Source organism: Emys orbicularis, chromosome 5 (assembly GCF_028017835.1).
Source record: "Emys orbicularis isolate rEmyOrb1 chromosome 5, rEmyOrb1.hap1, whole genome shotgun sequence".
Lineage (NCBI taxonomy): Eukaryota > Metazoa > Chordata > Testudines > Emydidae > Emys > Emys orbicularis.
In genome coordinates, this window is record NC_088687.1 from 99,071,023 (window position 1) to 99,096,063 (window position 25,041).

General features: G+C 45.3%; 1 protein-coding gene across 1 annotated transcript in view; it reads left to right on the forward strand.

Annotated features, from left to right (window-relative positions):
* Positions 1-25,041, forward strand: part of ATP8A1 (ATPase phospholipid transporting 8A1) — a gene marked incomplete at its 5' end in the record, with an annotated part of 249,508 nt that overhangs the window by 34,618 nt on the left and 189,849 nt on the right. The window contains 3 exons of the mRNA XM_065405013.1: positions 13,814-13,859; positions 22,218-22,258; positions 23,645-23,718. Coding sequence (XP_065261085.1) covers positions 13,814-13,859; positions 22,218-22,258; positions 23,645-23,718 — 161 coding nt within the window. The remainder of the gene's footprint in view (positions 1-13,813; positions 13,860-22,217; positions 22,259-23,644; positions 23,719-25,041) is intronic.

The window sequence follows — 25,041 nt, forward strand, 5'->3', positions numbered from 1 at the left end:
TTCACACCCTCTCTACTATCATAGATAAGGACATATGGAGCTGGATGCCTGCATCCCTCACTCAGTTCCTTCCTACTGCTCCTGGAGCAAGATGGAACACAAGCAGTGTTTGTGCTTCGTGCATCATAGCTTGTCGTACACACTTCATTAACTTATTTAGCTTTAAGTTTTTATTTCTTACATTTTATTTTTCCCTTTGTTTTTGTTGGGACAAAAAAGAAGAAAAAACCTCACCTAAGACCTTCCCTCCTCTATACAGGTTGGTACTCCCACATCATTGTGGATTCCAAATCTCCTGGCTTCAAGACCTGTCTGTTGTTTTGATTCCACCATGGTCATTAACAGTGACACACCAGATGTGGAGAATCTAAATGAATTCTTTGCATCGGTCTTCACTGCAAAGGACGTGAGGGAGAGTCTCACACCTGAGCCATTCTTTTTAGGTGACAAATCTGAGGAACTGTCCCAGACCGAGGTGTCAGTAAAGGAGGTTTTGGAACAAATTGATAAATTAAGCAAAAAGTCACTAAAACCAGACGCTATTTCACCCAAGAGTTCTGAAGGAACTCAGATAGGAAATTGCAGAATTAATAGTGACTGGAGGATACCTAATGTTAATCAAGATTTAAAAAAAAAAAAAAAAAAGGCTCCAGAAGCTATCTTGGCAATTACAGGCTGGTAACTTTAGTACCAGGCAAATTTGTTGAAACTATAGTAAAGAAGAGAATGATCAGACTCATAGATTAACACAATATGTCTGGGAAGAGTCAACACAGCTTTTGTAAAGGGAAATCCTGCCTCACCAATCTATTAGAATTCTTTGTTGGGGTCAACAAACATGTGGACAAGAGTGATCTTGTAGATGCAGCGTACTGAACTTTCAGAAAGCCTCTGATGAGGTCTCTCCCCAAAGGCTCTTAGGCAAAGTACACAGTCATGGGATAGGAGGGAGAGTCCTCTCATTGATCAATAACTGGTTAACAGATAGGAAACAAAGGGTAGAAATAAATGGTCAGTTTGCACTGTGAAGAGAGGTAAATAGTGGGGTCCAACAAGGATCTCTATTGAGACCAGTCCTTTTCAACATATTCATAAATGATCTGGAAAAGGGGGTAAACAGAGAGGTGACAAAGTTTGCAAAAGTTACAAAATTATTCAAGATAGTTAAATCCAAAGTTGACTGCAAAGAGTTACAAAGGGATCTCACAAAGCTGGGTGACTGGGCAACATTCATGTTGATAAATGCAATGTAATGCACATAGGGAAAAATAATCCCAACTATACATACAAAATGATGGGGTTTAAATTAGCTGTTACCTCTCAAGAAAGAGATCTTGAAGTTGTCGTGGACAGCTCTCTGAAAACATCTGCTCAATGTGCAGTGGCAGTCAAAAAAGCTAAGAGAATGTTAGGGACTATTAGGAAAGGGATAGATAATAAGACAGAAAATATCATAATGCCACTACATAAATCGATGGTACACTCACACCTTGAATACTTTGTGCATTCTGGTTGCCCTATCTAAAACAATATATAATAGAATAAGAAAAGGTACAGAGAAGGTCAACAAAAATTATTAGGGCTATGGAACAGCTTCCAAGTGAAGAGAGATTAAAAATAATGGGACTGTTGAGCTTAGAAAAGAGATGACTAAGGGGGGGATATGATAGAGGTCTAGAAAATCATGAATGGTATGGAGAAAGTGAATAAAGTAGTATTATTTTCCCCTTCACTTAACACAAGAACCAGGGGAACTAATAGGGAGCAGGTTTGAAACAAACATAAGGAGGTACTTCTTCATACAATGTACATTCAGTTGGGAAACTCATTATCAGGGGATGTTGTGAAGGCCAAAAGCATAACTGCATTAAAAAGAGAATTAGATAAGTTCATAGAGGAGAAATGTGCCGCGGCCCCCCTAGCTCACCTCCGCTGCTGCTGCCATGGCGCGTGAAACAGCTGATTCGCGCGCCGCTACTCGCCCTCCCTCCCAGGCTCTCAAGCCTGGGATGGAGGGGGAGCAGCGGCGCGCGAATCAGCTGTTTCGCGCGCCGCGGCCGCTCGGGGTCTCCCCCTCCCTCCCAGGCTCTCAAACCTGGGAGGGAGGGGGAGATCCCGAGCGGCCGTTTCGCGCGCCGCTGCTCCCCCTCCGTCCCAGGCTCTCAAACCTGGGAGGGAGGGGGAGATCCCGAGCGGCCGCGGTGCGAGCGCCGCTTCTCCCCCTCCCTCCCTCCCTCCTAGGCTTGAGAGCCTGGGGGGAGGAGGCAGGGCTGGGGATTTGGGGAAGGGGCGGAGTTGAGGCGGGGCCGGGGGTGGGGTAATTAAAAAACGGGGTGGGGGGCGGCCAAAATTGTTTTTGCTTTGGGCGGCAAAAATCCTGGAGCCGGCCCTGGCCAAGATGATCAGAGATCTAACCCCAGAAGCTGGGACTGGAAGACATGGGATGGATCACTTGATAATTGTCCTGTCGTGTTCATTCCCTCTGAAGCATCTGGCACTGGTCACTGTCAGAAGGCAGGATACTATTCTAGATGGACTATTGTTCTGACCCTGTGCGGCCATTCTTATTTGTCTGGAAGAGAATCATGCAACAGAGCGTTGATCAATATGCTGCTCCTTGTTTAAAGGACCCTCAAGAACAAGGAGGTGAGGCTAAAATTATTCTTAAAGAAGAACTCTATGCAGCCCCAACATATGGTCCCAAGAAGCCTTGGAAAGATCAGCCATCTTGATCTTGGCCTTGGCAGTGGCTAACTGTGGTACTCTTGTCTCTCATATGGCCGCTTCACAAAAGATGCATTGTTTTTCTGGAATGAGGGGAAAAAGGAGCACTGCTCTGGTCAGGACTACAGACACAAATCACCCATCCCTGACTCCAAGTAAGAGACTTAGATCTTCTCCTCTGGCTTCCTGTGCTAGGACATGCAGTCTAGAGCTCCTCTTCTGATGCCTCTGCACCAAAGGGCACTGATGGCTCCTTCATTCCAAAGGACCATGCTGAGTTTGGCACTGTGTTGGTACCAGCTGCTCCAGTGTCATCCCTTGCACTGAGACCCTTGGCAACTACCACCTTGCCTCTGTATCAAACACTTCCTCAGCATCGATTCCCCACTCTGATACCAGATGTCTCGGCTCTGGCGATCTCAGCACTGAAGCCTTTTAGGCTACGTCTACACTACACACTAGTGTTGGTGGCATATAATGTACATGTAGCTACATGCTGCAGTGAAAATCAGGTGCATCCACACTGTGGTGTGTAGCTACACATATCCATATCGGTCAGTGGGAAAGGCTTCAGCAGCTCCCCACTACCTGAGACTTTCCCTTAAGTGGGGAAGGGCTCCAGCTTTACGCAGTCTTTCCCTGCAGCAGGGAAGGGCTCCAGCTGCAGACAGCTGCCTCGGAATCTCTCCCTGCTGCCTTCCCCCTTCCAGAGCCTTTCCTCACTGCTGGGGTCTTTTCCTGCAGGAAGAAAGGCTCCAGCAGCAAGGAGGCAGTGGAATACTACGCTGTTAAAAATATCAGTGTAGACAGGGATGCATGGCGTGGGTGAGTAGAGAGCTGTGCCTCATGTTCTACACTGCTATTTATTCTTGCTTGGGGGCTACATAGATATGTACGCTACATGCTGCTGAAGAAAGCATGAAATTTAGAGGTAACCTTTCCGTTGGCTTGGAGTTTCGTGTCCTAGATTGCTTGGGAGATGTGATTCTGACCCAGCCATTTCCTTCAGCTTCATTCCATTGTGTACCACATCGACCCAGGGCTGACCCTCCTCTGGAGGAGACCTATTCTTATTTGTCCTCCTTACCCAACAGCACTGGGGGTTCTTCATTTGGGTGACGCAGTGACAGTTTCTGCCTTAGCTGGGATTGAGATGGGCAATCTGGGACTCTCCCTAAAGCAATTCAGACTCTGTATCAGCTTGATTAGGCTACACCTAGCGGCCATTTCTGTAAAACACCCACTGGTGCAGAATTACACTGTATTTGCTTGTCTTATGGTAGCAACATTTCGAAAGAGCCTCTCCCATGTTTTTTCCCTCAGTCAAGGAGCCTCTCGCTCCACTTGGTCCTAACTGGTCTCATGGGGTTGTTGTAATTGGGGCCTAGAAGGCCTACTTCAGTTGTGAGTCTAACTGTGGGAAAGTGGATGGAAATTTGTAAAGTAGTTTAATCACCTGTAATAACAAATGTTAGCAAATGTTGATGGGGAAAAGATAACAGAAGTCCAACTCAGACAGCTATATAATTTTTGTTTATAAAAATTAGTAAAAGAGAAAAACAAACTGAGTTAGTCTAAACAAAAGAGCCTTAATATAATTTAATGACTGTGTTTATGCCATACCTAGTAAATAAGGAAAGCATGGGACTGGAAGTTAATGGACTAAACTTGGTATGTGGGAAATTAGACCTGATTGATTAACAAAATAATGAAAGTATGGACTATTCCACCCATCATTCCTCTTTTGCGGCCCTTTTTGGGGATGGAGACTGGCTAATTGACTGGGAATTGCTGGAGGAGCAGGAAGGCATCAGACCTCGTCTCATCCTGCTCTGCTCCAAGGACTTTTCCTTTGCCAGGGGATCCCAAAGGTCACCGCATTATCGAGAAGTCCAGGCCTTAACACACCAACGGGGACACCTGGTCATAACTGCCACACCATCAGAGACTCCAGTCAGGGACACACAATATCTTGCTTTGTCACTCTTTCCATTATGTGTTCCTTTCTGCCCCACTATTTTTCTTCGTGTTCTCTCTCTCTCTCCCCCTCTTTTTTGGCTTTCTGTCTGATCTGATTCTAAGGTTGGCTGTACCACATAGCACCACCACCATGAGTTGAGACAGCCCATCCAGCTCTACCCAGCTCTGCCCAGCCTAAGAGGGACCAATAAAGAAGAGGGACTAGACCAACCAGATTACGTTCCATGATCCAGAGCACTGCTGTAGTGGTTGAGCTGCCCACCCAGAGCATCTGTGTGTGACTGTCCTGCCTCCTGTAATCTCAAGAACATCAGCAAAAGCTGTATTTTCTCCACCTTTACTATCCTCTGTCTTCTTCCACTCATGCCTGTCTGTTTGTCAAAAGCAAGAGAAGTAACCATCTTTCACATCTTGGAAATGAGCCACAAAACTAATCCCTCCCTGCTAAGAAGTGTTTTCCAACTCAAATAAGGGACTCCAAAGTCCCTTTTTAAAAAGGGATATGTATTGGTTAAGTTTGTCTCATAATTATTTAATTTTAGTTTTAAACTGCTTCATAAATTTTTGTAGTTTTTTTTCCCTTTCTTTTCCATATTTTAGTTAACAAATTCCTAAACTTTGGGAAGAGTTTCTTAGTGTGGTTGCCATGAAACTAACAAACCGAGGTCTCTATATAACAAACCCCGAACCTTGTTTAATGATGGACAATTTCAGAGTCATGCTAACACCTTTGACTCTTTGGGCCCATGTGTTCCATCTAAATTGTACAGTAAGGCCTCCAATGAACCTGTGGTAACCTCTTTCCTATATCATCTCTCCATAAAGGCAGCATTCTTGGTAACTATCACCTCGGCTGGAAGAATCAGTGCCTTCTTACACCATATTCTGTAAGGACAAAATCACACTTAGGCATCATCCTAAATTCTTGCTTGCCTAAGGTGGTTTTGGATTTTCATTTTAACCAATCCATATGCCAGCTAGTTTTCTTCCTGAGACATCACTCTACTGCAGCCAAAATGAAACTACACACCTTGGATGTGATGAGAGCTTTATATTTTTATCTGGACAGAGCAAAACCTCCTCAGTTCCTTCTTACCGCCAGCGACAGTAGGCTGGAACTTCCCGTAACCCTTGCTTTAGCAAGCGTGTTCAACTCCAGTTGTTGGGGGTCTCTACCCCCCTTCCGACTCCCTGGAGCTGCGGTATGCGAGTTTGATGCCAAGAAAGGACTCATCCCGGGACACTCGGCCCAGCACGGCACCTCCCAAGGTCCAGCGGAGAGCAGGCACTGGTCTCACTCGCTGGTGCCTCAGAAGAAAAAGAAGCCGGACAGTCGGTCACCTTTGGCTAAATCTAAGGAAGTGAGATCCCAGGCGGGCCACAGCTCGAGATCCCCCATTAGAGCCACGTCGATCCCTGCCCAGGCGAGGTAGTTTAGTTCGGGCCCCCCACGTTCACCGGTCCCTACGGGCCAGCAGCTGCTGCTTCCTTCAACGCCGGAAGCTTTTGAAGTTTCTCGGGATCTGCTGCACCTTACAGCACCGTTCTCGCCCTCTAGGAGGGAGGAACCTCTGACGCTGGCGGGCCCATCCCACCCCAAGGTGCAGTCAAGAGGGAAGCCGGCAGTGATCTCCAGGCATTCCTCCTCTCCATGTCCTTCGGCACTGGCCCACTTGGACAGAGAGCCTAGTCGCTCCCCAAGCTCTCGATGCACCGAAGCTTGGCTCCTCCGTGGTCTTCAGTCTTGGAGACCTCAGAGTCAGAGTCTGACTCCTATCACTGAGAGGAGTAGGAGCCAATGATTGAGGTCAAGGAGAGACAGGCAAGAGCTCCAGGCGTGGCCACCGCAGTGGCAGAATCCACCACAGTGGCCATTCTGGACCCCCTCGGCCTTTCACCAGAGCCAGGGAGGGATCCAAGGGCACTGCTCCGCAGTGTCTTCGGTGACCTCAGCCACATTCGTCCCGCCATCAGCTGTGCAGCTCGCCTTGGCACCTACTCACACGCGGCACCTTCACCGGCACTGGCCTCGACACTGACGACTCTTTAGACCTCGGCGCCGACAGCATTTTCGGCACTGATGACAACCTTGGCACTGACAGTGGCACAGACAACGGCCCTGCCACCTTCGTCGGCTCAGGCAGCTGGTTTGGCACTGGTGGCACCATCAGTGTCTCCAATGCCCGTATCAACACCGAGTTTGGCATTGACAGCCCAGGTGCCAATGGGCACTCCATTGGCACCGTCATTTTCCTGAGTGTCACGGGACCCCTTGGGAGCTGATGGCAGGGAGCAGCCGCTGCTTATAGGGGCTTCCTCCTCCTCCTCTCCGGACGAGGCATAGGACAGTCATAACCCTGGCACTTGAATTAGGGTGTTACAACAGTTGCTGCGAAGGGTTGCTCAGGGTCTGGGTATTAAGGCTGAGGAGGTGGTCAAGGAGGCTGATCCCATGGTGGATATCCTCATCCCCTCAGGACCTTCTCATGTTGCCCTACCACTTACTAAGACTATTGTGGCAAGACCCCAGCTTCCTTGCCACCCACCCTCAAGTGCAACGAGAGGCATTATTTCGTGCCCTCCGAGGGGTACGAACATTTGTACTCCCACCCACCTCCCGACTCTCTTGTTGTGGACACTGCTAATCAGCATGAGCGCAGCCCTCGCCTAAAAATAGGGAGGCTAAGTGACTCGACCTTGTCGGGAGAAAGGTCTGCTCTACAGGGGGTCTTCAGCTCCGTATTTTGAACCAGCAGGCCATCGTCAGCAGGTACTCTTATAACACCTGCGTGGCGATTGTCAAATTTATGGAGCTCCTCCCTTCAGACTCCTGAGCCTATTCTCGGCCTTGGTGGAGGAGGCAAAGCTAGTCTCCTGGGCTCCCCTCCAGGCCATGTTCGACAGTTATGATGCCACCACTAGGATCACCCCTTCACTGGGGTGGCCATGAGAAGGGTCTAGGGGCTCCCTTATGAGGTCCAACAGACCATTCAGGACCTCCCATTTGAGGGTGTGACTCTTTTCTCTGAAAAGACAGACAAGAGGCTGCATAGCCTGAAAACTCTGAAAACTCACGAGCCACCCTCAGGTCTTTGGGCCTGCACGCTCCCATCACACAGCGAAAACACTTTAGGCCGCAACCTCCTCTGAGGTTCTATCAGCAAAACCCCCCGGACAGCTCTCGGAGGAGGAACAGGAGTGGCAGGAAAAGACAACACCCATCCTCAGGCCAGGGCTCTGGCCAACCCAAACCACCTTCCAGACCCAAACTGGCCTTTTCAAGGTACGGTGGAGGACGGTGCACCAGAACAAAAGCTGGATCTACCCCGCCTTACCTTTTCCTCTCGATTGTCCCCTTTGTACTGTGCATGGTCCCATATCACTTCGGACTGCTGGGTGCTCCGCACAGTAGAGAGGGAATACTCCATCCAATTGTACCTTCCTGCCCTTCCACCCTCCTTCCCCATCCCTCTTCAGGGACCCTTCTCACGAGCAGCTCCTTATCCAGGAGGTGCAGTCGCTTCTATCTCTAGGGGCAGTGGAGGCGGTTCCTCAGGAGCACAGGGGTGAGGGATTTTATTCCCGGTATTTCCTAATATTGAAAGCCAAAGGCTGCCTCCGGCCTATCTTGGACCTGCAAGAACTCAACAAGTTCGTGAAGAAACTCAGGTTCCACATGGTTTCTTTGGCCTCCATCTTCCCCTAACTGGATCCAGCAGACTGGTATGCCACCCTCGACTTGAAGGAAGCATATTTTCATATCGCAATCACTCAGCCCCACAGGAAGTACCTCAGGTTTGTGGTCAACAGTACCCACTACCAATTTACCATCCTTCTGTTCGGCCTGTCAGCAGCACCTCGAGTCTTCACCAAGTGCATGGCAGTTGTCGCCGCATTCTTGCGCAGGCATTGGGTACAGGTGTTTCCATACCTTGACCACTGGCTGATCAGGGGCCGCTCCAGGACCCAAGTGGAAGGTCAGGTCAGATTCATCAGAGCCACCTTCGACAACCTGGGTCGTCTTCTAAACGAAGCAAAATCGACTCTGTCCCCTGTCCAGAGGATAGAGTTTATAGGGGCAGTACTTTACTTGACCCAAGCCAGGGCATACCTGTCAGAAACAATGTTTCAGGCCCTGAATGATATCATTCGAGGCCTCAGACAATTTCCCACCACCACAGCGAGAAACTGCCTGAAGCTTCTCGGACACATGGCTGCTTGTACCTACATGGTGCAGCATGCCAGACTCAGGCTTCGACCTCTTCAGTCGTGGTTTGCATCAGTGTATGGCCCAGCCCGCCATTGTGACCCTGCCTTGCCCAGTCCTTGACTCCCTCCTGTGGTGACTCAACCCTCAGGAGGTATGTCTAGGGGTCTCCTTCGCCACTCTGCAGCCATCCCTGTCGCTAGTGATGGGCACATCAGACTTGGGCTGGGGAGCACATCTGGGAGACCACAGGACTCAAGGCCTCTGATCTCAGGTGGACCTCCACATCAACCTCCGAGAGCTCAGAGTGGTGCGCCTAGCATGCCAGACCTTCCTGGCATACTTAATGGCACAGTGAGTATCAGTCGTGATGGACAATACAACAGCAATGTTCAATATCAACAAACGGGGGTGTACGCTCCTCTTCCCTGTGCCAGGAAGCCCTCATGCTGTGGGACTTCTGTGTAGAACAGAAGTCGATACACCTGCAAGTGTCGTACCTCCCTGGGGTACAGAACGAGCTGGCAGACCACCTCAGCAGGTCGTTTCACAGCCACGAGTGGTCCCTTTGCCTGGATGTTGCGATTTCAATCTTCCAGAGGTGCAGCTTTCCCCAGATAAAACTATTCGCCATGCGACACAACAGGAAAGTGCCAGCAGTTCTGCTCCTTCCAAAATCACAGCCCGGACTCCAGCACGGATGCATTCCTCCTCCATTGGGGAGGTTCTCTCCTATATGCCTTTCCACCCATACCACTCATTCACAAGGTACTCCTCAAGATCTGGAGAGAACGAGTGAGTGAGCTCAGGTCATACTGATACACCAGCCTGGCCCCGTCAGCACTGGTACACATCTCTCCTAGACGTGTGTGGAAGCCGCGATCACCCTGCCGCTCTTCCTGGATCTTCTGAGACAAGATCAAGGTCGGCTTCAACATCCAAACCTTGAGATGCTTCATCTCACGGTGTGAAAGCTCCATGGTTGAACCCGATGGATCTTTCCTGTTCAGACCAGTTTAGACAGGTTCTCCTTGGCAGCAGAAAACCCTCTACGTGAGCCACGTACCTTGCCAAGTAGAAGAGATTTTCAATCTGTTCGGCGCAGTGCCATTTGTCCCCGTGCTATCCTCAGTGACGCTTATTCTGGACTACCTCCTCCATCTGAAGCAACTGTGGCCTTTGTTGTCATCAGTAAGAGTGCACTTAGCTGCCGTCTCGACCTTCCACCCGGGCACGGAGGGCCACTCTGTGTTTGCTAACGCTATGGTCAGCTGGTTCTTAAAAGGGCTCAACAGGCTATACCCTAATGTCAGTCAGCCTGTCCCTGCCAGGGACCTCAATCTGGTCCTTTCTAGGCTCATGGGACCCTCCTTTGAACCATTAGTGACATACTCCCTGCTCTACCTCTCTTATAAGGTGGCATTCCTGGTAGTGATAACTTTGGCGAGCAGTGTGTCTGAGCTCAGGCACCTAACATCAGAGCCTCCCTACACCATGTTCTATAAGGACAGGGTTCAGCTCAGGCCTCATCTTGCTTTCCTCCCAACAGTTGTCGCAGTTTCACATCAACCAGGACACCTTTCTCCTGATATTCTACCGTAAGCCTTGTTCCAGCGGCAGGGAGCAGAGGCTCCACTCTCTGGATGTCCGCAGGGCACTAGCCTTTTACATCGAGAGAATGAAATGTTCAGAAAATCGGTCCAGTTATTCATGTCAGTGGTGGACAGAATGAAGGGTCAGCCTGTGTCATCACAGCACGTCTCATCATGGATAGCGTCCTATATTCATGAGTGCTACAACCTGGCAGGTGTTCCTGCACCTCCAATCACTGTGCACTCCATCACGGCGCGGGCTTCATCAGCAGTGTTCCTGGCTCAGGTTCCCACTCAGGAAATCTGCAGGGCGGCAGTGGTCCTCCATCCATACTTTCGCCATGCACTATGCGATTACCCAGCAGGCCAGAGACGATGCGACCTTCGGATGAGCAGTGCTCCAATCAGTGGAAGACTCCAACCCCACCACCTAAACTTGGGCTTGTGAGTCACCTGATTGGAATTGACATGAACAAGCACTCGAAGAAGAAAAAATAGTTACTCACCTTCTCGTAACTGTTTTCTTCGAGATATGTTGTTCATGTCCATTCCAATACCCACCCTCCTTCCCCTCTGTTGGTGTAGCCGGCAAGAAGGAACTGAGAGGGTGGCTGGTCGGCAGGGCTCTATATTGAGACCCATGAAGGCGTGACTTCAGGGGGCTCACAGACCTACCCGACGGATGCTGCTACGGGAAAAATCTTCCGGCTGCCGTGCACATGCGCGCACACACACCTGATTGGAATGGACATGAACAACACAACTCAAAGAACAACATTTATGAGAAGGGGAATAACCATTTTTTCTTCGAGATGTGGTGTTTTACATAGATTTCTCAACCTGCCCTGCATCCCTGTTAATTGGATTCCCATTTTTCAGGATTCTTATTAGTGAAGGATCTGAGTAGTGGTTGCAGCCTCCTGCCCCTTATACCTTCAGCTATGGTAGCCAAGAGAACATCAGGGACCTAGTCAGAGTTACAACAGATACTGCTAGTCAGAAAGGATCTGACACGCATGGGGGGCATATGCACCAAGAGTGGAATATGTGTTGACAGCACATCTCGAAGAACCACAGTAACTGTGGTTCTAAGTAACTGTTCTTTTTGGACTAATTACTGTACCTTGTCACTGATCAAAGTCCATTGTGCATCATCTCAGCCATCCTCCATCAGAAGATTCCTTCAGTGATTGGTTAATGTCTGTCAGAGAACCTGTCGCAAAATGGGATCTCAATTTAGTTCTGTTATGACCAGGACATGGGCAGTCTGACCTAGTGGTCAAAGCAGGAGTCGGGAGGCAGGCCAGGTCAGATAGCAGGAGGTCAGAGTCCAAGACAGGTCAGAGGGCAAACCAAGAATTGAGCATTAGGAAGCAGGCAGGATCAGGTTACAAGGACATCAGAGGGAGGAGACATACTTGAAAGTAGAACCATGGATGGATAACTAGAGTCCGGCTAGGTCAAGACACCAGGAAGTCAAGCAAGGGAAACAGGAAGCATAAGGCACACAGTCCAGAGCAGGGTGGATCCCACTTGCATGGACAATTTCCTGTTCCTATGCTGGGTTTATATGGGAGCTATGGACCAGTCAAGATCCCCAGCATCCTGACAGTCAAGTTCCAGGACTGGATTCCTCCATTGGGTTTCAGCTTCTGCTCTAGCAACTGTTAGCAGATTGCTGGGTAGCAGGTTGGAGCTTTCATTAGCTCCCATGGACCCAGGTACAAGACTTGCAGTCCCTGACAAGTGCTTACAAAGATTATGGATGGACCTTTTGAAGCTCTGGGAGAGCACTGTATTCAACCTGTTAGAGATGGCATTTTTAATCACAGTACATCTACAAGAAGAGTGAGTGAATTGCAGATTTTGATAGATGTCTGCCTTCACTGTATTCCACAGAGACAAAAGTTGTCCTGTGTCCTGATCCAAAATTTTTGCCTAAAATAATGTGAGTTCTGCCTAAACTAATCTATTTGGCTATGCCTACACTGTCCCACAGTTCTGACTATGAGGGTGTGAATAGCAGTGCACCCCAAAGTGCTGCACTATAACTCCCTCGTGTGGATGCTGCAGGTGCAAACTAAAAGGTTCCTAGTTCTCATTAATATAGTCCTGTTTGAAAAAGACTACATTAATGTGAACTAGGAACCAATTTGGTCATGCCCACAGCATCCATATGGGGGAGTTCAGCGTAGCACTTGGCACGCACTCCTAGTCATGCTCCCATAGTCTGAAATGTGCAGCAGTATAGACAAGCCCTTAGTCTCTTTTCCAGACCTTATTCCTTCTAGGGGAGAATTAGACTCCATACTCTGTTAGAATTTTTATTTCGATCAGACGTCACCTAAACTTTTGGATCCAAAATAGATATGTTAATGTTTTAGGTAGGGTATCAGTACAGGTGGCACTATGGCTTGCCTTAGTAATGTTAATATTATAGAAATCTGCAGGGAAGCTACCTGGGGTTTAATCACGTTTACACAACTTTCACTCCCTTGACTTGACATTTAGAGCTGGTGCTTGCTTTGGAGGGCAGTTCTGCAGTCCTTGTTTAGTTAGAATTCATCAGCCTACCTTTGAGGTGGTTATATTGCTAAAAAGTGTCCCAGAAGTGGTAAATATACAGAAGCTACCTCAGAGAAGAAATAAGTTACCAAGAGTAAATTCACTAACTATCCCTTTCATTCCTAGTTAGAGGGAGCTAGCTCCACCCATGCTACTGCAGCCATAGTAGCATATGGAAAGATTACTTTTTGGCAATATCTTTTGCATCAGGAGAATGTTGCCTCTGTTTATTCACACTACTGCCTACCTTCCCTCCTTCTTTGGAGTTCTATTACCTTAAGAACTTTGAGGTTTAGCAGAAGGCACTCACATTGTATAACCTCTTAAATCTCATCTCAGAAAATTCTGTGCCATGAAGTTTTATATTGTCCCAACAGAAACTACTTTTCTAGAAGACTCTTGAAGATTATGGGCACCATCCAACAAATGCAAGCTGTCTGCATCTTGGAATTAGGGCAGCTAGTGAAATATCCAGAATGGAGTGGTTCTTCAAAAGGACAGTTTTGGCATAGCACTCTCCTTGACTTTGTCTAAAAACAAAAATACTTCATTAAAATAACATGCAGTTTTTAAAAAATTGTTTAACAACAACTTGAAATAATCCTGCCTGTTTTTTTTTCACTTGTGCGAGTGGAGTGGAATACAGGAAGTGTGTGTGCATAATATTTTTTCTTAATTGTACATTTTACCTTGTTAACAAAATAACTATTTTAATTCAATTAACAGTTGTGCATTTTTATTCCAGAAAAGACATAAAGCTGATAATGCAGTGAACAAGAAACAAACACAAGGTAGGAACCATTTAAAAAATCTCTAAATTGTGCAGCAAAGAAAAAATTCAATCTGAATGCTGTGTGTATTTCTTTATGGTTCTTTGGTTTCAGATTTGTCAGTGTTACGTTTGAAATCAAAAAGCATACAAGTTTACACTTTTAGATGTTTAGAATGTAAAGACCTGATTTGTATGTGTGTGCGTGCATGCACATTGCAAAACACATCCATTTCTCTCTTATGTGTGTGCCACAGTTGCCCATGCAAATAGCTACTTATACCTCCAGATGTTTTTGTGTACACACAATTTACTGAATTTTATGTGAAAATAGGCATGCAATTGTGGAGGTAATTTTAAACTATGGGATCTAAATGTTTAGAATTTACAAATTTGAAATAGTTTGAACACCACAGTATTATATTACAAATTAAAATATAAATTTGGAATAGAGGGCATTATCCATAAAGCTGAACAAATGTTCAAAATAAACACTTTGAATACAAGTACGGTAGTTTACAAAAATACTACTATAAAAAAAGTTTGATTGATAACCTTACACATAGTTCCCCAGTTTCCCAGACAGGGTGACAGTTCCATAATTTCTTATTGTGATGAAGTCTTGCAGCCTTGAGAAAGTGTAAGCATAAGATGTGTGGATGAGTAAGGACCAACTTTTCTAATTCATGGAACAATGATGGTCACGAAGCCTTTTATAGGCCCTGACTGTTGACCCAGTAAAAAGGAGTTGAAACAATTCTGATGGAGTCGTCATCTCTTGTTATTCCCCTATTATTGCTTGCCTGGGAGAAACACATGGACTTGTGGATCTGACAAAGAAGCAGTTCTCTAGGAAGGAGGGCCTCAAGGATGGGTATAGTCACACTCACCTCACTTTTACAGGATTGGACAATGCTGTGCAGGGTGCAAAACTTGTGAACTCCTGGTTTTCCTAGAAGCTTGCCAAAGAGATTTTGTGGGATGTTACCTCTTCAATTTGAACCTTAGAAGACCAAGAACGTGTTTAGACCAAGAACGTGAGGAAAAAGTGTGTTTGTCCCAAGATCACCATGACGACAACACTTTACCAAGGAAACTGGAGACACAGACGCCACAGACCAGCCAGTTGACCAGAGCATGATGCCCACTGGCATGACAGTACCTGAGCCAGAAGACATCCCCTGGTTCCCCAAACTGCAGTTCCTGACTGACTCTGAAGCTCCACAGACCAAGCAAGCAGAAGATCAGATCCTTTTTCTTTTTTTATGATTAGATCCACAGTTCCTCAGTGTGGGACATTGCCTTTCTGTAGCTGTAAAGGTCAGAATCAAAGCTGAATTTGTGGCTGACAAGGGACTAGCCCCCATCTTCCAGAGGGACTCCCCAAGTTTTGTTCTGTCTCCTGTAGCTACTGGCAGAGCCATGGAATCTAGCACTTACTGCAAGAGAGAGGCTTTTAAAAAAGCCACACACATGCCAAATAAACATGAACAGCTGGTTTGTCTGCTGCCTGGAGTTACCACAGAGCTGCTATGCCCCTTCTCCCCACCTGATTGTGTAACAGGCTAGGAGTATGGCTGAGACAGGTCCAAATGGGAGACCACAGCTGTGTTCCTCCTTCTCTTTATTCCTGTCAGAGGATGCAGAAGGAGAGGTTTGTGCCTTGTGCACATCAGCCAGCTCATCCACTGGCTTTGACCACCTTACCCGGAAACCAGGAGGCAGTTCCGTAGGCATTCCTCACCAGCAGGGAATCTGACAGCCATGCTGCAAATGTCTCAAAGGATGGCAGAAAAATGAAGGGAGCCTTTGTTGTTACATCAAAGGGCAGTGGCCCAGCACAGGGAAAACATAAGTGGTACTGGCTGAATACACCACAGACAGAGCAAGGAGCAGCCGGTAAGAGCGTTTTGGATGCATATTCTCCTGCAATGCAGATCTCATAATCATTCTCCCCCCTTTCCCCGTCCCCTTCCTTGGTTGGGTAGTTCATTTTTCTTCCCTTATTCCTAGAGGAAGTTAAGAATTCTGCATGAGGGGAAAAGAAGAGAATCTTCCCCTCAGGAAGAAAGTCCCTCTTGGAGCTCTTGAATTTGGTGTAAAAAGAGACTTTACCTCAGAGGCTGCCATCTTGTGAGTTCCAGGCAGCAGTTTCCAATCCCCACCTTCCCAAAAGGAGTCAAATTTTAAAAATGGAAACGGGATTCAATAAATTACTTCCAGAAATTACTATCCCTTCTTCTGGGGATAGTAGTTCCTTGGACTCATTACTGGATGGCACCAAAGCTAAAGGCCCTGTTCACAAGGTTTTCATACATGGGAAGAAAAAGCATAATAAAAGGAATAGAATTATTTGTGTCTGGTTTTTCTTCATCCTCCTCATTTAATTCATTTTCATCCTCATCTTCATGGGCATTACCAAAGGAAGGCTAGGAAATCTGTTCAGTGTAAGTCCAAGAGAGGAAAAAAGAAGTCAAGAGGAAGGTCAGGATCTTCTTTACAGAAGGAAGGTGAACTCTTTGCCTCAGAGGATGAATCACAAGATGAAGTGAAGCAGGAGGATCTTTTTTCAGCTGAATCATTTCAGATGTTACAAAAGATGATTAGATACTTAGGTATTCTGTCAGATGAGCCCATTAGAAAAGATTCTAAGGAGGAGGAAGAGAGAATTGATCCAGAAATTACAAAAAAAAAAAAAAAAAAAATCCAACAGGTTCAAGATCTAAATGTTGGGAAGAGTCATCCGTCAAGAATCTCAGTGCCTAATTCATCTTGGAGTGTTGATAGACACAGAGGCCCACAAAATCTTTCTGGCAGCCAAAAGATGGAACTAGAACAGATAAGCAGTTACCCTCCTGAGGAGGTGCCCAAGGACATCAGTAGGCACCCTAATTAGTGATCTGGGGATGATCATGTCCTGCACTGGGATAGTGCCTTGGGCAGAATGCATATAAGCACTCTCCAGAGTTTCCTGCTGGCCATTCCCTGCCATTTTTTTTCCATCTTGGAAAGTGAACAATCTATCACTAGTGTTGAAATCCCTGGATGGTGATGAGTCCAAAGAGATTCTGGGGGGAGTTGGCCATGTTGGAGCCAGAGAGGTGTGTCAAAGCAACTGATGCCATTCTGGAAGGATGAGGAGCATTATCCAAGAAGTTGGTGGCTCAAGGGACATGGTCCTTCTTGGAATGAAAGAATAACATACATTTTCTAGAGCTGAGAACAATATATATAGGCTGTTCAACAACTGGCCCCAGCATTGCCAAATGGCTATGTTCTGGCAATAACGGACAATACATAAACGATGGTGTACATAAACCATTGGGGAATACTAGATCAAGGGATCTACAAAAGGAAGCAGCATCATTGATGTAGTGGGTGAAGGTCCATCTATGGTCTATCAGGACCTTGTATATCAAAGGTCACCAGCAACATGAAGGCCGAGTGAATGGGCAGAAGGAAAATTGATGATGCAGAATAGGGTCTTCAAAACAAATCCTTCTGATTGATCATCAAAAAATATGGAGTTCCTATTGTGGGTCTTTTTGCAGCCAAAGGAAACTAGAAGGTTCACCAGTAGTTTGCAGGAAAACTGGCATAGGCATAGATGCTCTTGGCATAGGTGTCCTATCGCTCAAGTGGCCAAAGGGCTTACTTTATGCTTTCCTGTCACTGCTCAACATCACCAGTGTAATACGGAGGATCAGAAAGGAGGAAGCCGAAATTATATTAGTAGCCCCCCGATTAACCAAGGAGGCCTTGATTTCCTGACCTTGTGAACATGTCAGAGCCACCGTTGTTCTTGAATTCAAGGCCAGATTTGTTATCCGAGTGTCCAGTTCTTCACCAGGATCCCTCCCTGTTCTATCTCAGTTGACAGGTATGTTATTCTTCATTTCCCAGGTCTGCAGCCTAGTTGACCTTTCATATGTAGATGGTTGCTAAATCTTGTTGCTTATTCCTCTTCAGTATCACCAAAATCCACCTTTCCTTGCTATCTCCATTGCAGCAACCTTGTCTCATGCCTTGGCCATCTTACATGTCAACCTTCTTTTGGCCTTCTTGCTTTCTCTGCTTTCCATCTCCAGGCAAATCAAAATACTATATCAAAAGTCATGTTCTCTCCTCTCAGTTTTGACCATATCATCCACCTCTTTGAAAACCTAAAATGTATTTCTGTCTCCTGTTGCATCAAATTCAGGCTTTTCATCTTCACCTATTAGGCCTCATATAATGTTGCCATACCAACATATTTGCGTTTTTCCTCCTTTCCATTCCCAGTGCCCAATTCTTTCATTTTACCCTATTTCCCAGTCTCAGCTTGGAATCTTCTAGCATGGTGTTCCTTATATCTGGAACAGTCTTCCTTTCCCTCTCTGCCTTGCATTCTCTCTCCTTCAAATCCCTACTTAAATTCCAGTTCTTCAAAATAATACCTATTCTCTTCTCATTAGTAATGTCCACACTCTACCTCACCTTATATATTGTCCAGTAATTTAGATTGTTTTTGTTTTGTTTTTTTAAATGCTGCATTCTTCAGGGCAGGGAACATGTCTTTATCTGTGTTTATAAACTGCCATGTATGTTCATATGGTGCTTCTTATAAATGATTTGTAATAAAAATAAAAGGATAATTGATTGGGTTCTTCTGTACACTAGAAAATCATGTCAGCATTTTTATCAGAGAGTATTCTTGAGATTGTTTCCTATAGTAATTTTATAAGATTTCAGTTCAGATCATGTTTCTTCTAGAATCTAATATTTTTGGAAGCATCGCTCATCAAATCTCATATTAAAATATGTCTTAATTTTCCTTAACTTTTTATTTCATTCTGCTTCATACACATTTTATGCTGTAGTTAATTAATGCAAGAAGTATGGGGAATAAACAGGAAGAACTAGAAATACTAGTGAATAATCGCAGATACAACATAATTGGCATCATAGAAACTTGATGGGATAATTCATATGATGGGAATATTTGTGTAGAAGGGTACAGCTTGTTCAGGAAGCACAGGCAGGGAAAACAGGTGTTGCCTTGCTATCAAAGATGTATATACTTGCACTGAGACAGAAAGGGGAGGCAGATCTGTTGAAAGTCTCTGGGTAAGGATAAAAGGGGTTAAAAACAAGGATGATGTCATGGTAGGGGGTCTATTAAACAGGAAGAAGAGATGGATGAGACCGTTTTTTAAACAACTAACAAAATTATCCAAAACACAGGAGTTGGTGGTGATTGGGGGGCTTTAGCTACCCAGACATCTGTTGGGAAAATAATACAGCAGGGCACAGATTATCCAACAACTTCTTGGAATGCATTGGAGACAACTTTTTATTACAGAAGGTAGAGAAAGTGACTTGTGGACTGGCTATTCTGGATTTGATTATGATAAACAGGGAGGAACTGAACTACTTGAGAATCTGAAGGTTGAAGGCAGCATGGGTGAAAATGATCATGAAAAGACAGAGTTCATCATTCTAAGGAACAGTAGGAAGGAAAACAGTAGAGTAAAGATAATGGACTACAAGAAGGCAGACTTTAGCAAACTCAGAGAATTGGTAGGTAAGTGCCTGTGCGAAGCAAGTCTAAGGGAAAAACGAGTTCAGGAAAGTTAGCAGTTTTGCAGAGAGACATTATTAAGGGCACAAGAGCAAACTATAACAATACGTAGGAAATATAGAAAGTATCGTAAGAAGCCACACTGGCTTAACCAGATTTTCAATTATCTGAAACTTGAAAAGGAGTCCTACAAGAAGTGGAAACTAGGTCAAATTACAAAGGATGAGTATTTAAAATAACAACACCACAAGAATGTAAGGACAAAAATAGAAAGGCCAAGGCACAAAATGAGATTAAACTAGCTAGAGACATAACGGGTAACAAGAAAACATTTTACAAATACAAGCAAGAGGAAGACCAGGGACAGGGTAGGTCCATTACTAAATGAGGAGGGAAAGATAACAAGAGAAAATGCAGCAATGGCCTGTGATGGGGTGGACTAGGCCAAAAGGCCCCCTACTGGAGGCCTCAGGGTTCTGCCACACCACTGCCAGGGAAGGAGCAGTGGAGAGGTCCTCCAAGCAGGCTAGAGTGGCTGCAGGGGAAGCAGTCAATCAGGGCCCAGGAGGGCCATATAAAAGGAGCTGCAGAACAGAGCAGCAGTTAGTTGCTGCTTGGAGCAGGAGAAGAAAGGACTGGAAGAGCAGCAGGGCCATGGATGGTTTGATAGCAGGGACTGGGGGGAGCATTGAGGGAGCTCCTGGCTGATTGCTAGGACTGAGTAGGGACTGAGCCTGGGAAGGGATGCAGCCCCATACCAGGGCTGGACTACTTAAAGACTAAAGCCCAGGGAGGGCTAAAGAGAGACAGTCCCCGGTGGACGGTATACTTGGAAGGGGTTTGAACTGGTTAACATGCAGACAGTGTGACTCGGCTGGTGTGCTGTGTCACTGACAAACCTGCCTCAGAACCACCGAAAGGGGTCACCAGAACTAAAGAACGCAGACGCGCCCAACCAAAAGGGGCACTCGCGAGAGGTGGGTGCCAAACCCATTACATGGCCGAAGTGTTAAATGCCTTTTTTGTGTCTGTTTTCACCAAAAAGTTAGCAGTGATTGCATGACTAAGATAGAGAACTACAGAGTAAATGGGGTAGGATCTAAGGCTAAAATCAGAAAAGAACAAGTTATGAATTACTTAGAGAAGTTAGATGTCTTCAAGTTGGCAGGGTCTGATGAAATACAACCTAGAATACTTAAGAAACTGACTGAGGAGATCTCTGAGCCATTAGCGATTCTCTTTGAGAACTATTGTCTGGAAACCCATACTCAGAGAGTAGTTATCAATGGCTCATGATCAAGCTGGAAGGGCATATTGAGTGGGTTCCCGCAGGGATCGGTCCTAGGTCTTGTTTTATTCAGTATCTTTACAAATGATTTGGACATTGGCATAGAGAGTGTATTTACAATTTTTATGGATGATACCAATCTGGGAGGGATTGGAAATACTTTGAAGGACAAAATTCAAATTCAAAATGATCTTGACTAACTGGATAAATGACCTGAATTAAATAGGATGAAATTCAACAAGGACAAATGCAAAATTTTACTTTCAGGAAGGAATGATCAGTTGCATAAATACAAAATAGGAAGGAGTACTGCAGAAAAGGATCTGGAGACTATAGTGAATCTCAATCTAAACATGGGTCAACAATGTAATACTGTTGTAAACCAAGTGAACATAATTCTGGGATATGTTAACAGGAGTGTTATGCACTCTAATCAGCACTGATAAGGCCTCAACTGCAGTATTGTGTCCAGTTCTGGGCACCACACTTTGGGAAAGATGTGGACAAATTGGAGAAAATCCAGAGCAACTAAAATATTAAAGGACTAGAAAACCTATGAGGAAAGACTGAAAAAATTGGTTTTGTTTAGTCTGGAGAAGAGAAGACTGAGAGGGGACATGATAGCAGTCTAGAGTACATAAAAGACTTATAAAGAGGAGAGTGATAATTTTTTCTCCTTAGTCACTGAGAACATGACAAGAAATAATGGGCTTAAATTGCAGCAAGGGAGACTTAGTTTAGACATGAGGAAAAACTCCCTGGGTAGTTAAGCAGTGGAACAAATCACCTAGGGAGCTTGTGGGTCTCCATCATTGGAGTTTTTTTAAGAACAAGTTAAACCCCTCTCAGGGACTGTCTAGATCAGGGGTTCTCAACCTTTTTCTTTCTGCCCCCCCCCCCCAAACATGCTATAAAATCTCAATGGCCCACCTGTGCCACAATAACTGGTTTTCTGCATATAAAAGCCAGGGCCGGCGTTAGGGGGTAACAAGCCAGGCAGTTGCCTGGAGCCCCACGCCACAGGGGCCCTCACGAAGCTACATTGCTCAGGCTTCAGCCCCAGGTGGTAGGACTCAGGGCCCTGGGCTTCAGCCTCACGCAGTGGGCTTCAACTTTCTACCCTGGGCCCCAACAAGTCTAATACTGGCCCTGCTTGGTGTGAAACCTGTTTGGGGCCACCCCTGATTGAGAAACACTGGTCTAGATAATACTTAGCCCTGCCTAAGCACAGGAGATTGGACTAGTTGGCCTATTGAGGTCCCTTTCAGTCCTACATTTCTGTGATTTCTGACCTATAAAGTCTTGTAATATATAGTTTGTATGAAAGGTGCTGTACAAATTAAAATTTAATTTTTATAATCAAAATGCTTGACCTGAAATAGCATTGAATGTGTTGTTCAGTAAAATGCCATGTGAATATACTGCTCTATTTTATACACATGATTTTTAGTAACAGGGAACAGATGAGGAGTGTCACCTATAAACAGAAGTTTTACTGTTGTACAGTCTAATTATGTGTCTTTGCTTTTCAGTATTCAGAAATGGTGCTTGGGAGATTGTCCACTGGGAAAAGGTGTGTTTTTTGTTTTTTGTTTTTAGGGATGTAAATTTTATGTTTATACTATCATTTGATACAGTTTCTATATTTTATATCCGAGTAAATGACATATGAATTAACTTACAAGTATGATGGAAAGCATTAAAATTTTCAGTTTTTAGTAGCACTTTCTAGAATATTAAATTTAGCTTGTTTAGTAAAATGTACTTTTAGGCCCAAAACCAAATTCCTCATTCAGGCAAAACTATCATTAATAGTTCAATGAAAGGTCTGCCTGAATAATATTTCAATGAATGTTTTGCCTGAATGTCTTCAGATTTTGGGATATTGGCATATGGTATATCTGTACAAGTACCTTTAGCATTATTAAAATTAATAGACAAGAAAATAGCTCAGTTTTTATATAGTGAGCAAAGATTAGTAAAAATGTTTTTAAAGTTACTTAACATATTTGCAAAGCTTACCTTGTGTTTAAAATACTAAAAACTTAAGGCATTGTTGTGAGGTAATAGAGCAGTGTACTGGTAAAGCTGGGAAACATTCAGAAGTTCTGTTCAAAAAGTATTTCTTCACACAACGCACAGTCAAGCTGTGGAACTCCTTGCCAGAGGATGTTGTGAAAGCCAAGACTATAACAGGGTACAAAAAAGTAGATGATAAATTCATGGAGGATAGGTCCATCAATGGCCATTAGCCAGGATGGGCAGGGATGGCGTCCCTAGCCTCTGTTTCCCAGAAGCTAGGAATGGGCAACAGGGGATGGATCACTTGATGATTACCTGTTCTGTTCATTCCCTCTGAGGCACCTGGCATTGGCCACTGTCGGAAGACAGAATACTGGGCTAGATGGACCTTTGGTCTGACCCAGTATGGCTGTTCTTATGTTCTTATTAGCAAATGTTTGTCAAAAAAACCAGCTTTCATAGATTTGTGTAACCTGAGGTTTCAGTAAATTTGATCCAATCAGATCTTTTTTCCCCCCTGTGGAATCACCTAATTGCAAACAGGAAAGGTTTAACGTCATGAGATTCACATCTGTTTGCATGGGTTACAAATTAGCTGGAACCAGGAGCAGGCATCTGCTGTGATACAACAGAACTCTGAGTTTAGGGAAACTGATTTCCTTTTGTGTAACTAGGCTAAATATAAATCTGACTATAGAACAATAATAAGAGTTCCCAATATCAAGGGCGATTAAAGTGGAATATATTCAATGCCAGGAATACAATGAGACTAGGCCTTATTTTAGTGGGATTTGGGCACCTAATACCCGTAGACTCTTTTGAAAATCGTTGCCTAAATTTTTAACTGTCTTTTTGGCAAATTGAGGATTTACCTATGCGTAAAAGTTAGAGATAGATTGTGTGTTTGACTGTTAACCAATTCCCAGTTTTCTTACAGGTAGATGTTGGAGATATAGTTATAATAAAAGGCAAAGAGTATATACCTGCTGACACTGTACTTCTCTCATCAAGGTAGAGATGCCCACTGATGCTTACAATGTAGAGGCTGGTTTCTCTACCCCGCATTAATTTTGTGATTGCTCCAAGGAAATAAGAAATAAACAGAAATACTCTTTACCTCTCCCATAATTTTACATTTAGTATTGAAAAAAAATCTGTATTTGGGTATTTAAAATCTTAAACACTTTTTCATGCTTGGCATATATAATAAAAGGAATTGTATCGGTCAGTTTTGTTAGAATTACATTGAGGGGTGTACTAATCCCTTAAGGCAGAGGTGGGCAAACTATGGCCCGCGGGACCCTCCTGCTTAGCCCCTGTGCTCCTGGCCCAGGAGGCTAGCTCCTGGCCCCTTCCTCACTGTTCCCCCTTCCCCGCAGCCTCAGCTCACTGCGCCGCCAGCGCAATGCTCTGGGTGGCGGGGCTGCGAGTTCCTGGGGCAATGCAGCTGCAGAGCCCGGCCTGACCTGGTGCTCTGTGCTGCGCGGTGGCGTGGCTGGCTCCAGCGGGCGGCACGGCTGTAGCGCCGCCGTCCACTGGTGCTCCAGGCAGGGCGGTAAGGGGGCAGTTGAGTTCGGGGGGGTGGTCAGGGGGCGTGGGTGTGGATAGTGGTCGGGGCGGTCAGAGGGCGGAGAACAGGGGTTCCGGGGGGCAGTCAGGAAGGAGAGGAGGGGTTGGATGGGGCGGGGGGGGCAGTCGGCGGCGGGGGTTCTGGGGCATGTCAGGGGACAGGGATCGGGGAGGTTGGATTGGGCAGGAGGAGTCTGGGGGGGCCGTCAGGGGGCGAGAAGCAGGTGGGGTCGGATAGGGGGTAGGGCCGGGCCATGCCTGGCTGTTTGGGGAGGCACAGCCTCCCCTAACCAGCTCTCCATACAATTTCCGAAACCCGATGTGGCACTCAGGCCAAAAAGTTTGCCCACCCCTGCCCTAGGGGTATTATATTACCAGGACCTTTAATGCATTTAAACTTAATTCTGTTGTTTGCTATAATGCATGGATCTAACTGTTTGACCATATGTCTATTACTGCATTTAGCCAAATTAACTTTTCACTATATTCATAACAAATTCAGTCATTTTTAAAGATACATTGATATTTTGTCCCATACAACAAAAGTCTGTTTTTATGAATAGTTGCTAATTTTGATAGTGTAAATTAACACAAAAGTAAATTTGGCCATAACACAGTAACCACCAAATTATCATGAAATTTTACCTATGATATGATGTTTTTATGAACAGAGAATTTACTTTTATTCTTTAATATGTAGAAGTTAAATAGAATATCTGTATATTCAAACCAAGTTTTCAAATTATATAAAGCTTCTGTCTTCAA